Genomic DNA, 15,478 nt, shown 5'->3' with positions numbered 1-15,478 from the left:
GGTAGCTCAACCATGAAGTAAGTAGAAGTTTTCATCGGAGTAGTGGGGGAGGGAGGTGGGGAGGGGGAGGAGGGCACAGTTTTGGGGAGGGTTATATTCCATGGAAATTGGAGGGACATGTGTATTATTAGCCAGGAGAGCAATCCTTTGATAGAATACATTAATGAGGATTCGCCTGCACACACTTTTGGGATAGCACACAGAGTTATACAAGGGGACATAATTATTAGAGTTTAAGATAAAAGTTTATTGTTAATAGTTATGCAATTGTCCTGTAATTATACAAGTACACATTTACAAAAATATAAGAAGAGAAGAGGGAAGGGATAGGGGAGACAAGATTGAAAAACGTTGACGATAGAAATCTCAGGCTTATTAATATGTGATAGAATTATTTGTTCTCAGTTTTATATTGATTGATACAGATTTGTTTACCATGTGAACTCATCAATAAAAATTGTTGAAACATACACCTTTCATAGACCGGTGTAAATCTGTGAATAGGTATTTGTGTTGTATTGGGGATGATTCTGGAAATCTATTTTATAAAACATCCTTAAAATAAGCGCCTTTTCATATGTATCATATAGGCATCCTGCTACAACATTATCCACTGGATTCCTCTTGTTAGCTGACCCATAGGATAAATATAACATCGTACCCTAGGGCTCAGCTTCCCCTTTCTTAGGGACCCCACAACCAGGTAGTCAGGCTATCCACCATGAATATGTGTGAGAGAAATTTGCATACAATGGAAGCAGTTTATGGAAATCTATCTCAGGCATATTTATTGTTGATATCTTGAAAACCTGACTGGCAGTGGGAGTCTCCAGAACAAATATGGGAAGCCCTGCCCTAAGGTATCCAAAAACACACAGGTTTCTCAAATGAGATGACATTACTTTTATGGAGACTGATATGGAATCTATTAAATGTAGGCAAGTAAGAACTGCAGCCTAATTATCTACTTCTAGACCTTCGGAGTGAATATCAGCTCTCCTCCCAAACCTGAATTCAACTGTACGTGTAAGGGCCCACTGTGGCTTTCCTGTGCCATAGGCAGCACTGCCATCAAGCCAGATAAACTTGTCTTTAATTAAAAAGAAACTCTCGCTGACCTGGTGAAATGATGATAATTCTCACAAACTTGTCAAACATACCTTTTTATTGGACTAATTGTATGTATCAACTTGGTTTTTTACTCTTATTTTCCATATATCCAGGTGAACTAACATTAGCAATCACAATTCTGTTCAGAAAAAAACACTCAGAAAGACTTTTTAGGGACCCATTTACTAAAGCTTAACATGCGCTAATGGAATTACCACATGCTAAATGCTAAGATGCTCGTAGGTATAAAATGGGCTTCTTAGCTAATTCTGTTCAAGTGCTTTAGAAAAAGGGCCCCTTAAAAATACTTATTTTCATAATCCTTAGCGAGCCCAAGTGGAGAAAAACTAAACAACCAGCAGATTTACACACAAGACACGTTGAAATTAAGAAGCTTTTGTTACAGGTTAAAGAATGAGGGATGGGAGAGCGTGGCCTTCTAGGTCATATTTTATTTTTATAGAAGTAAATTTTAGTTTAGCATGCATAATTTAAAGGCACCAGCACGGAAAGTACATCATTCTGCAGCTCCACATTAATTATACAAAGCAGCAGGGGATTTTGAGCTTCCAGCACAGCAAGTACACGATCTGTGACTTACCCTGCTTTACTTTATAGCTGTCACAGACCTACTCACTCATTTCCTAAGTAGTACTGTAAGGAACATATGGTTTGAGGCAAACTAAACAATTAAAAGAAAATTTAAAAACCAGCACAGCTAAAAGAAATAGTCTTGTAGGAATCTGCATTTAAAGGGATTATTAATTGAAACTGTGTTGTGTGTTAATTTTATTTTCATTAGTGTGATGCAGATGTTTCCCTGTGTGAAAGTAAACTGACATCTACTCCCACTGTAACTATAGACACTGCAGACAACAAAAGGTGTATAACTGTATAACATAATTGTACAAAACCTGGATAACAGAAGGTATTTCTAACATAAGAATAACCATCCTGGGTCAGACCAATGGTCCATCTAGCCCAGTATCCTGCTTCCAATAGTGGACAATCCAGGTCACAAGTATCCTGGCAGAAACTCAAATAGTAGCAACATTCCATGCTACCAATACCAGGGCAAGCAGTGGCTTCCCCATGTCTGTCTCAATAGCAGACTACAGACTATTCCTCCAGGAATTTGTCCAAACCTTTTTAAACCCAGATAAGCTAACCATTGTTACAACATCCTCTGGCAAAGAGTTCTACAGCTTAACTATTCGTTGAGTGAAAAAATATTTCCTCATATTTGTTTTAAAAGTGTTTCAATGTAACTTCATTGACCGTCCCCTACCTAGTCTTTGTACTTTTGGAAAGAGTAAAAAATTGATTCACTTCTACTCGTTTTACACCACTTAGGATTTTGTAGACCTCAATCACATCTCCCCTCAGCCATCTCTTTTCCAAGCTGAAGATCCCTAATCTCTTTAACCTTTCATCATATGAGAGAAGTTTCATCCCCTTTATCATTTTGGTCACTCTTCTTTGATCCTTTTCTAATTCCACTATATCTTTTTTGAGATACAGCGACCAGAACTGAACACCATAGAGTGATCCAGAAGCATTATAGTATTCTTGGTCTTATTTACCATTCCTTTACTAATAATTCATAGCATCCTGTTCGCATTTTTCGCTGCCGCAGCTGCACACTACACAGAACATTTCAGCGTATTGTCTACACCACCACCTAGATCTGTTTCTTGGGTGCTGACCCCCAAGGTGGGGACCCTAGCATCAGGTAACTATGATTCGGATTATTCTTCCCAATGTGCATCACTTTGCATTTGTCCACATTAAATTTCATCTGCCATTTGGATGCCCAGTCTTCCAATTTCCTAAGGCCTTTCTGTCCAATAACCAATTCCTAATCCACAACAGAACATTGCCTCATATCCCATGACTCTAATTTTCTCACAAGTCTTACAGGAGGAATTTTGTCAAAAGCTCTCTCAAAATCTAGATACACTACATCAACTGGATCACCTTTATCAACATGTTTATTCATGCCTTCAAAGAAATGAAGCAAATTGGTGAAATCCTTGGCTGAAACCATGCTTACTGTCCCATTAAACCATATTTATTTATGTTTTCCTTTATAATAGTTTCCACTATTTTACCTAGCACTGACATCAGGCTTACTGGTCTGTAATTTCCCGGATCACCCCGGAACCCTTTTAAAAATTGGTGTCACATTGGCCACCCTCCAATCTTCAGGTACTACAGATGACTTTAACAACAGGTTACATATTACTAACTCAACAGTACAGACATGGATTCAAAACATACAGCTAACAGTAGAAGAAAAAAGCACCAGGAGCCTTCAAATCCGAAACAGGTCCTTTAATCAGTTATGTGAATAGATGCTGTACATCATTAACCAAACACAGCGAGGGTGACAATGGAAAGAGCAGCAGACGATGACCAAATTGCCTTTATTGTGATATTCAAAACTTGACATGAGCCGTGCTTCAGCTACTACTACTACTACTATTTAGCATTTCTATAGCGCTACAAGGCGTACGCAGCGCTGCACAAACATAGAAGAAAGACAGTCCCTGCTCAAAGAGCTTACAATCTAATAGACAAAAATAAATAAAGTAAGCAAATCAAATCAATTAATGTGAACGGGAGGGTAGGTGGAGGCGAGTGGTTACAAGTGGTTACGAGTCAAAAGCAATGTTAAAGAGGTGGGCTTTCAGTCTAGATTTAAAGGTGGCCAAGGATGGGGCAAGACGTACGGGCTCAGCGTAGGGTGCAGCGAGACAGAAGGCGCGAAGTCTGGAGTTGGCAGTAGTGGAGAAGGGAACAGATAAGAAGGATTTATCCATGGAGCGGAGTGCACGGGAAGGGGTGTAGGGAAGGACGAGTGTGGAGAGATACTGGGGAGCAGCAGAGTGAGTACATTTATAGGTTAGTAGAAGAAGTTTGAACAGGATGCGAAAAGGGACAGGGAGCCAGTGAAGGGTCTTGAGAAGAGGGGTAGTATGAGTAAAGCGACCCTGGCGGAAGACGAGACGGGCAGCAGAGTTTTGAACCGACTGGAGAGGGGAGAGATGACTAAGTGGGAGGCCAGCTTCAGCCTAAAAAGACCTTCCCCAGAAGTCTTCTATTGGATGTGTCGTCATACTTAGCTAGGCTAAAATGAAATGCAGATGATGTCTGATATCATGTTGCTTGCTCCGTTAAAAAACTTGTTTGATTGCTTGGACTATTTTTACTACTGAGAGTCCAAGTGTTCAAACAAGTTATCTTTCGATGCTTACCATTCCCTACTCTCCTGCTCCTACTCAATACTCAATTAATGACCCATCGATTGGTCTTTCCTGGACCGAAAAAGGCCAGCTTGGAATCCACATGCCACTGTGCCTTCTTTTTTGCTCTTCCCTTCAACTGGAATTCACTCCCAAAGGAGATTTGAGGTGAACTATCCTAAGAAAAATTTAAAGTAGCCTTAAAGACTTGGCTCTTCACATTAGCATTTGGTTCCAATTAGTCAGGTGTCCTTTTTCGACGTCCCTCATTTTCAGGAGTACCTTACCCCCTTCCCTTTCTGCTCCCTCCTCTCACCTATGCTTGGTTCCCATTTCTATTCTTGTTTCTACTTGTATGGATGGCATTTTTGTTTCTTTATGAATATTGTAATTCCTTTCTAGTTCTTTTTGGTTTTAAGCTGTGTAAACTGCTTTGATCTGCTAAGTTAGCAAAGGCAGAATAGCAAATGCTAATAAACTAAACTAGAACTGCCTCTCCTACACTAGAACTGAATTGGCCCTTTTTTTTTGGGGGGGGGGGAGGAGGGGCAGTAGTTATTTCTCTGGAACAGCTGGTTTAATTTGGCCTGTTTTTTAATTTGATGTGTCTGCTTCTTGGTTCTTCCATCTCATTACACAGTACTGCATAAGGTTCTGAAAATATTTTCAGTCTGAATGGCTACATTGTTGTTGTGATCTTCACCAGATAAGATTATAACCCATATAGACAGCAGTTTTTCTTTATAACTGACTATGTTTACTTGCATAGAGATGTTCAGGAAAAGGCAGGGAGAACTGGGAATAAAACTTATACTGTTCACCTCCAGGATCAGGATTTCTGCCCCATTTGTGGTCAAGAGATGATGAAATAAATGCAAATTATTAGGGAACCCTAGATCAGGCCTAGACTATAATCCTAAATTACTTTAGTAAGAAACAGACAGAAATCCAATATTTTCATTGTCATCAAGAATAGAAAACAGGGCTCTCCATTCGTTGCCAACTAGATCTAAAAATGTGAATGACAGAAAAGGATTTGAGAATTCAGTAACACAGTAATTACAGTCTTCCCAGGAATAACACTAAAAATATAGCTGATTTTATACTAAAGGAATCAACACCGGGCAATATACATACTAGCAAATGGTAATGCCCTTTGAATATTAAACATTATATTGATGTGCTATATTTGGCTACTACCAGTCTGGAGTAGAGTAGATGCCTAATAGACCAGCAAACTGAGAACCTGGAAAGCCCACACCCCTGCTTCCTTGTGATCTTGAGAAAGTCACTTATCCCTCCACTACCTCTGGTACGAACAGATTGTAAGCCCTCCAGAGACAGGGAAATACCTAGCACACCTGAATGCAACTTAACCCGAAATATTGAGAAAAGTAGGAGCTAAAATCCAAAATACATACAGAAAGTAGATATAGAGTTATCAAACAGTGGTAGCATGTTTATTTCTTAAGATGTATTGACTGCCTTTATGAAAAGATTCACCCAAGGCAGTTTTACAGCAGGTATACCTGAACGCAGGCAATCTGCATGGTATTAACAGTGTACCTATACCAAAATGGCCAATGTCAACATAACACACAATTAGAGCAGTGAGCTAAACTTCGAAATAAGCAAATAAAATTACATAAATAGTAATAATCAGTGCCATAAACATTAAAACACTACAGTAGAACATGAAGTGGAATAGCAGGTTGGTGGCCAGAGAAGAAAGCTGCAAATCAGGAAAGCAGGGTTCAAATCTTGCTTTCTCCCAAGCTAATCACCTCATTATCCACTGTCTCAGATACAACTTAGATTGTTCACCCATTTGGGCACGAAAATAACTTATGTACCTGGAAGTAACTCATCTTGAGCTCAGATTTGGAAAAGGTGAGTAAAAAATCTAAAATTCAAATCTGACATTCATATAAGAGAAATGTGAAACATCTTGATACATAGCAGGTGGATATACATAGACTGACAAGATGGGTAACAAAAAGGTGATGGGGATAAGTGGGTGGCTCAGTGGCGTAACCCCTTCCCCAGGAAGATAGTGCCATGCTTTCCAGCCCATCACCACTGGCACTCCCCAGACAGGCTCAGTTTGTGCATGAACTCAGTATGTGCAGGAGTACAGGTGTCAGCAGCTGGAAGGCACACTATGGGGGGGGGGGGGGGCAATTCAGACAGCGGATATACCTTTGGCTAGTGGGGCTTTGACATCCCTACTAGCAAAGGTATGAGTTTTTAAGTGGGGAAAGGGGGGTGAGCAGAGATGAAATGCATTACCTCCCCACCTCCAAACTAACTGCTGGCTATGATCCTGGGGTGGCTAGATCAAAGTAGAATTATATGTACATAAAAAGTATGTGCAAAACTGCTCTCAGAGGGTTAGTGTCAATTTAGTCCCGATGCAGTGTGAATGATTATCTAGTCAGCTGCCTCAGTCACTAAAGGCTTGGGAGAAGAGCCAGACTTTCACTTGAATTCTAATGTAGAGGTGGTCTTGAGTTAGGATAGCCCATCTAGAACAGAGTTCCGGGGTGAAGGCATACTTCTGAGAAAGTCTGCTGGCTGATATTATATCACATTTTCCTTTGGTGCTGATACAGTTAGGGATGCTCTTTGGGAGGACCTTAGAGGCTTCATTGGTGTATAGAGAGAGAACCTATTTTTAAATATTCTGGTTAGGGGGATCCAAGATGGCCGCTTGAACCAGTCGCACGTCTCCACGTCTGACAACTTTTGCTATGCCCAAGCGACGAGGGAAATCGGCGGGAGCGGCTCCCCCAAGCCGACTTACCCCTACGCTGACGGGACCTATTGATTCCTTTTTGCAGGGACGTGATGTGCCTGGAGGGTCGGTGAGCGGCGGATTGGCGGCGAGGACAGCAAGTGGAGAGCCAGAAATGCTGCCTCTGTTAGATGTGACCTTAAGCCCCGACCAACGAGCTCCTCCCCCGCAGCCCCAGAGTGTTTCCTCTCCAGTCATGGCGTCGTCCCCGAAGCTGCCAAAATCGGGTGTTGCTGGAGGGCCGTCGGGAGCTGGGGAAATCTCACTGGAGAGAAGTAGACCTGAGGGTATTGTTAACCCTCAAGCTCCTCTGGAGGAAGTGAACCAAGCTGCAGAAGGGTTGACGACTGAGATAGTAAATTCAGCAGGGAAAGAAATACCAACCGCTGACACACAAAAACAAGGTACTGTTTCTTTATCCTTTTTAGAAGCCAAACCAACAGAGATAACCCTGGAAAGCCTATGGGCTTTGATTGCTAATTTGGGGAAGGTTTTATGTCCTCAAATTCAAGAATTAGAATCCCGAATTAAACATTTGGAACAAGCTGCTGAACTTGTGGAATCAGATAAGAAAGAATCTTTTGAAAAAGTGAAGTCTTTGACAACTCAGGTAGGGCAAGTTCAAGATTTACAGATTACAACAATAAAGGATATTTCTATTTTGAAAAGAAAAATAGAAAACTTGGAGAATGTTCAAAAATCAAACAATTTGAGACTTTTAAATTTTTCAAGGGTGATTACTGTTTCACCTAGAGAAATGTTTAATAGATATTTGAAGGAAATCTTAGGATTCACTGACGATATCTTACCACCTTTGACTCAAATTTACTACTTGCCTAGAAAGGCAATCAATGATTTGGATCAACAACAAATGGAACAATCATTGGATGTCTCAGCAATTTTAGAGACTCCGACTGCGGATTTGACAACATCAGCAACTCTATTAATAACCTTGGCATTGTCTATGGATAAAATGTTGATTATGAAAAAATTCTTCCAAAGAAAAGAAAGGGAATTTTTGGGATTCAAAATCTGTATATTCCCAGATGTATCTAAAGACACCCAAAAAAAACGAAGGCAATTTCTTTTGTTAAAACCAGGTGTGCTCAAGTTGGGGGCAACTTTTTTCTTACGATATCCTTGTAAGTGTATAGTATACCATCAAGCGGTTAAATATGTGTTTTTTGAATCAGTTCAACTTTCTGAATTTATTACAGCCAGAACTCCTTAGAGGTTAGCTCTGAATGGACTATAGACACAGATATAAGACCGGTTTAATTTTCCTTTGAATTTATCCAATTTAATTCTCCAAATAGTTAATCTTGGATCTACAATTGTGGACTTGAGTGTACCCAGTCAAGTAAATGTTTCTTTATTATTGTTATTAAGATGTTATTGAGGAAGGTACCTTTTCTTGTTTCAAATATGATTGTTATAAATATTTGAAATTAATAAACAAATTTAAATATAAATATTCTGGTTAGTTTCCTTCAAGGACTTTGACAATCTGAGACAGGATTTTAAATTTGGCCCTATAAGGTATGGTAACCAGTGAATGATGTGGGCATCTTGGATACAATTCCACTGATACTCAGCAAAATGCACAGGAAAAAAAATATTATTTTTCAATGTATCTTTTAAAAAACAAAATATAGTAAAAGTTCAAGGACACGAGCCAAATTGTGACCCTAAAAGTTTAAAATAGTTTTGCATTGTTGTTCAGCAGTAATTAAGAAGGTGATTTTATGTACTGTGGAAAGATATTTGATGATATCCTTCTTTGGATCAAGTTCAAGTTTATTACGGTTTGATTTACTATTTAGGGGGGTCTTTTTACTAAGTTGCGGTAAAAGAGGGCCTGTACTAGCATTAGAGCGTGTTTTTGACGCGCACTGAGGCCCTCTTTCATCACAGTGGGTAAAAAGACAGTCCATTTTTGGGAAAAATAAACGGCAGTGCGGTACGTGAGCCACTTACCACACAGCCATTTCAGTGGGGAGCCCTTACGCCTCCAACTGAGATGGCGGTAAGGGCTCCTGCACTAACCCAGTGGTAACAATTACCATCAATTAAGTTCCAGCGCTACAAAAATAGAATACATTTTTGTAGCGCTGAAAATGGCGTGCGCTAGAGGTGGGAACTACCGCTGGGCTCCTGTGGTAGCCTGGCGGTAGTTCCAGATTGGCGTGCAGTAAACCTGCAGTGGGCTTACCGCTGCTTCGTAAAAGAGCCCCTTAGAGCAGTTTACATAGTACATATATAATTCACAAACCAAGCAGAAAGAATATGGACTATGGTTTTACTGAATATGTTGTATGATCTCACGATGTCTGCTTGTACTTACAAGCATTATTATTTTAAAAGTTATAAGCTCAGGAGGCAATTTCTCTGAACTACATGGTGACAGCTGCTTAAATTCTTAAACCCAGTTTATCGTTTCTCATTTGTGCATGTGCCCCCCCTCCAACAAAGAAAAAAAATCAATCAAGTTTCATTTTCTCTTTTCTCTAATTCCCACTGAATAAGAAATGTTGGAACACCTGTGTCTTCCAAGCATTTAAGAGGGATTAAGATTTTGTGGGTGAATTAATGCTCAGCCTTCTATGTTCCTACAGACCACATTCAGACACTTAATAAAATTAAATGCTTTTCGCTGCCCCTAGGGAAGCCTTCTCTTTTTTAATACACCTCTTTCAGGTTTCGGTTTTGATAAATAATTTTTATAACATTCTTGGCAAAAAGCAGATAAAGCACAAAATCTATATCTAAATTTTATTATGTTCAATAATGCTTGCAATTACAACAAGATTTGGTCAATGAAATATAAAAAGGGTTACATGATCATAACTTCTTTATGATATTAGCCATGCTATAACTGCAATCCATCATGTTTTCCACTAATAACTTTTGCTGCCATGTAGTGCTAGTTCTCTATCTAAAACAGATTATACAATCTGAAAATAAACTATAGAGAAAAATAATGATTTTTATGGTTAGACCAATACTCACTTGCAAGATTCTCTGTAAAATTGATGGAAGGGCAATAAAAGCTGCCATACTGTTCAACACGAGCATGGTCAAGCATTTCAGAGCTAGAAGATCAAGAACAGTCAATGCAAACACAATCACAGGACATGTGGGGAACAATAAATATTACCCTAGCACCCAATACATGAGAATAGTAGAGGTGCTTACCTGTTATGGGGGGGGGGGCAGCAAGAGAGGGGTTCTCCATAGATAGCAAGACAAATCAGACCCACCAATGGGAAACGTCATCTGACAGCACAGACCCTGCTCTCTTAGAGCTCAGAAAAACAAGCTTTTCCAATCATGCATGGAGATTCCTGTACTACAGTTGTTCCTTGTCCTCTCAGTCTATGGAAAAGTTCTAGGTACAACTGAACCAGGAAGATGGTTGGATGTGTGTGTTTGATTTATCCTGATGTATACTGAGAACTCTTGCAAAGGCAAGCAACTCCACCTTCTCCATCAACAAGCAGAATGAATTCAGCCACACAAGTGGGGAAGCCCAGCTGAAGGCTGCCCTCCACTGTCCTTGTTTATTACTGAATAAAGAATAATGAGAGAAGAAAAACAGGAAGGGGAAACTGGTTAACAGTTGATGAGTCGTCATGTAAACCACCACCTGAGTGAAAGAATACTGTCCTTGAGAGAAGATGTCCAAGCAGTATTATGAGTTAAGTGAATTGAGGACCAGGATGCTATTTTGCAGATTTCTTCTTTTGAAATTAAGCATAGGTGGTGAATGAAAATGTCATGACTTTTACTGGATGAACTTTTGCAGAGAAAGAAATAATGTGAAATGCAGTCTGCCAGCCAATTGGACAAGGTACAGTTGGACAAAGGTGATCTGAACCCTTCTGGGTCAAAGAATACAGAGCTGAGAGAACTTACAATATGGATTTGTTCCTTGGGGGAACAACACCAAAGCTTGTCCACAGCCCAGCTTGTGACATGCTTGTTTTCTCAAGATTTTAAGTGATATTGAAGATGGACAGTTGGATAATACCAAAATCTGTAAAAAAAATAGAGTAGCCACCCTTGAAGATGCAGGTAACATAAGAAGGAATCTAGCAAAGTTTGAGGTATGGTCTACTGTCTGGCAGTGAAAAGTCTATGTCAAGGTCATGCATTTGAGATGCAAAAACCCAAGGAACCAGTATGATTTGGGCGGTGAAGTACTTCTCTGCATGGAAGAAGAGTGGGATATAAGGGTGGCTGTATCCGACAACTTAAGGTAGTCAAATTGGTAGAAGAGGAAATGGCAAAAGCCTGAAGGATGCTTAGGTGCATATGGAGAGGAATGGCCAACAGGAAAAAAATAAGCGACAGTGCCTTTGTATAAATTTCTGGTGATATCTAACTTGGAGTACTGTATAGAATTATGGAGGCCGCACCTTCCAAAGGATATAAGCAGGTCAGTGGTCTTTGTCATAAAGCATAAGGGGACAGATATAAAGATCTAAATATGCATACTCTGAAAGAAAGGCAAAGAGGGGAGATGTGAAAGAGAAATTTAAATAACTCAATGATAAATGCACAGGAGATCATAGAATGAGGGTTAAAAGGAATAGACAGAGGAGTAACTTCAGGAACATTTCTTTAGGGAAAGGGCTGTAGATGAATGGAACAGCCTCCACTGTAGGTGGTGGAAATGAGGATAGTATCTGAAAAGAAAGTATGGGACAACTGCAGATGATTTCTGAGGGTGTTGAAGGGACTGGAGAGCTTAGTACTTGGTAAAGATGGCATATGGACTTTATCTCAAGCAAGCATGAAACATGCAGTTTGCTAACAAGATGGCTAACCCAGACTGTGCGGAGCTAAGAAAAATCTCACAATTTAAACAAATGAGACCTCAAAACTCAAAGAGCAATGGTCTGACCAAACATGTCAGTTTATTCCCAAAGGGGTTCCCAGATATTATCTTTGGCCCACTCAAGAAAAAAGAAAAAAAAACCCTCCAAAAATGGAGAAAAAAGTTGCTAACTAAAGAACCAGAGAAAAATAGCCAAAACCCACACAGTTTTAGTCATCAAAAAACAAAAATATCCATATCAAATCCTGACAGTTCTAACACTCACCACTGGAAATTCATGACTTATCTACTATAATAATTTGCACCTCTAATGTTCTGAAGCTGATCGTGGCACACTGAAGTGAAGAATTCGTAAGGTTCGTCAGTCTGTCACCATCTCTCTGTCCCGCCCTTGCGTCAAAACGTGATGACGTCGAGAGCGGAACAGTGAGAGTAAATGGCACGCTGCAGAGTTGCCAGGCAAAGGAACGCGACGTCACACGCATGAGGTTGTCGTCGTCCCTCCCTTCCTCCCTCCCAGTTCCAGGCCCCCTCCCTCCGATTTTTAAAAGTCATCTTCACTTACCAAGTCAGGGTTACGGCGGCCGGCAGCAGCGGTAAACTGCGTGCAGGCTCGGCCCTTCTTTCACTCTCAGCTGTGGTCCCGCCCTCATTTCCTGTTTCCGCAAGGGCAGGACCACAGCTGAGAGAGAGAGAGAGAAGGGTCGAGCCTGCATGCGTTTTACCACTGCTGCCCGCCGCCGTAACCCTGACTTGGTAAGTGAAGATGACTTTTAAAAATCGGAGGGAGGGGGCCTGGAACTGGAAGGGAGGGACGACGGCCCCTGGAACTGGAAGGGAGGGAGGGAGGGAGGGACCCTGGAACTGGGAGGGAGGGAGGGACCCTGCAACTCAGAGGGAGGGAGGGGGGAGGAGGGACCCTGAAACTCGGAGGGAGGGAGGGGGGACCCTGAAACTCGGAGGAAGGAGGATGAACCTGGAACTCGGAGGGAGGGAGGGGACAACCCTGGAACTCAGAGGGAGGGGCCCTGAAGCTCGGAGGGAGGGACCCTGCAACTCAGAGGGAGGGGGAGGAGGGACCCTGAAAGTCAGAGGGAGTTACTACCGAAAAAGGTGTGATCTAAATTCAAATCTCCGATGTCTTCCATTTTCCAGGGTAAGTGGAGAGAGGACACTAAGTACTTCTGCTTTTGATCTGGTAGACCATAACCTTTTGCTTGTAAAGCCAAAGGAAATCAGGCTTGCACACAAGGTTTAGCAATGGTTTCCATTTTCTTGTATGACCGTTCCTTTTTCTTTCTCCTGAACTCCTCTTTTACTGATGAAGTTCACTCTGTGGACTGCCCCAGGGCTCAGTATTGGCCTCTTTGCTTTTTAATGTTACGTTCTCTGCCTACTTTAGTCCAGGATCCAGGTGTCAATGCTTTTTTCTATGCAAAGGACATTCTCCTACTTACCTTTTTGCTCCCAATTGTATAGATCTCTCACAATAATTCCTTCTCACTACCTCTAGCTGATTGGCACTTTTTCTAACGCACATCCTGAATGCCAGCAGTCAGTCAAACTAGGCCTCTTAAAAAGTTCTCTCAGATGCCAGCAGTTAGTGTGATTACCATCTGTATGGCAAGGGAGAACATTTAGACGATTAAGGACTACTGTTTTATCTGTCTTTTGAATTGAAACTACACCTCTGATGCAGGTAGGTATCTGCTAAAAATTGGTCAAATTGGGACTTTGTTCATTTAATACAATTTTATGCACCATACTGGTGTTTCGTCATCATTCTACCATCTTGTTGACCACTGCTAAACAGCAAGCCTAAATTCAATGAAAAGTGCCTGCAAAGTCACATGTATATTCATCAACACTTAATTAAATGGATAGTGCCACTGAATATACGTATTAAGTTAAACGCAGAAGGCAGTAGTTGACTTTAAATGGTGGCTGCCACATTTGAATATTGACCCCATCATGATCAGGGAATAGACTGTAGAAGATGACTGTGCAACCATCTGTTTCTAAAATCTTTGCCCTAAAGAGGCACTTTTCAAACACAGGGATCTTGTCTGGCATTTGGAAAATCACTGCTGCAAGGTGAAACTCAGTGTTGGAAGAAGTAGAAGGAAAGAGAGGGGGAAGTGAGGTTCTTTTTTTTTTAATTTAATGTTTTATATTGACAGACAGGGGACAAATACTGAAGCCTCATGGGACAGAAGAAAGGAGGAACAAGAAAGATGATTTACATCTAGGTACTGGTATGGACAAAATGAGACTGAAGGGAGAAGGAGAAGCAACTATGTGGTAATTAGCTTGAATGCTTAGAATTGTGAGAGAACCGTGTCTTCATCAGTGATGTCGGATGGTGCCACTCATTGGTGTGGTAGATTTGATCATGCTTGTCCATGGGAAAAGAAGTTTTTGCCTGAACCCAACACATGGAAGAAAATACTAATCTCACACCTTACATATAGGGGGAAAGAAAAAATGCCAACTCAGCACCCAAAACATGGGAGTACAGTGCAAATCCTGTATCAAACATATAGAGAAAAATGCCAAACTAGAATCCTCCATAGGGGAGAAAATGCCAAAACTACATCCTAGATATGGTGGAAACAAGTTATGCATCCAATACATTGAAAAAAATTAATGTTCTATATTTAACTACAGATAATAGTGGAAACAATGTCTAATTGTCACCCAGCATAAGAAGGAAAGAATGCTAAACCTATAACAAGCAGCACACAAGGAACAATGCCAGTACTGATCTGGCACACAGCAGGAGAGGGAACAGAAAGGCCAAGCCTCTTCCAGCACATAAGGGAAAATGTCAGCATGGGGTGCAATCAAACACCACTACAGAACAAAGGGGAAAATGCCATAATATTGCTGTGCACCCCAATATGAGGCATAAGTGCCAACACTGCTATAGTGTACATACACATAGGGAATAATGCTAACATCACTGTAGTGCACACACGCAGCTAAAGGGGAATAATGGTAATGTTAGGTTACGGTTAAAATTTATTTGATATACCACTGTTCATAAAATACAACACACAGTGGTTCATAATATTAAAAAAAAAATTTAATCTATAAAACAGAAAAAAAAACTCTGATTCAGATAGGACAGAGAAAACAGTCATCCTAAGAGAGTATATTAAATAAAGTTTAGCATCAGCCAATGCAGTGCACACACGCACTTATGGAGGAATAATGCTAGCACCACAACAGTTCATACACATATACATGGAAAATAATGCCAAACCTGGTGCAAAGCATGCATACACAGGGAAATAATGCAAGCACCAACGCAGTGCACACACACACACACGGGGGAATAATGCTAACACCACTGTGGTGCACACACTCACATACGGGGGAATAATGTTAGCACCACTGTAGTGCACACACACACATAAGGGGGAATTAAAGCTAGCACCATGAATATGGAGGGAATAACTCCAGCAGTACTACAGTATTGTGCACAAA

At 40.8% G+C, this 15,478-nt stretch overlaps 1 protein-coding gene across 1 annotated transcript in view; it reads right to left on the bottom strand.

Annotated features, from left to right (window-relative positions):
- Window positions 1-15,478, bottom strand: part of VPS8 (VPS8 subunit of CORVET complex) — a 932,181-nt gene that overhangs the window by 277,358 nt on the left and 639,345 nt on the right. Inside the window, exon 41 of the mRNA XM_030209561.1 lies at window positions 10,159-10,241. Coding sequence (XP_030065421.1) covers window positions 10,159-10,241 — 83 coding nt within the window. The remainder of the gene's footprint in view (window positions 1-10,158; window positions 10,242-15,478) is intronic.

Source organism: Microcaecilia unicolor, chromosome 7 (assembly GCF_901765095.1).
Source record: "Microcaecilia unicolor chromosome 7, aMicUni1.1, whole genome shotgun sequence".
Lineage (NCBI taxonomy): Eukaryota > Metazoa > Chordata > Amphibia > Gymnophiona > Siphonopidae > Microcaecilia > Microcaecilia unicolor.
The sequence above is the reverse complement of the archived record's forward strand: the minus strand, read 5'-3'. Positions and strand labels throughout refer to the sequence as shown.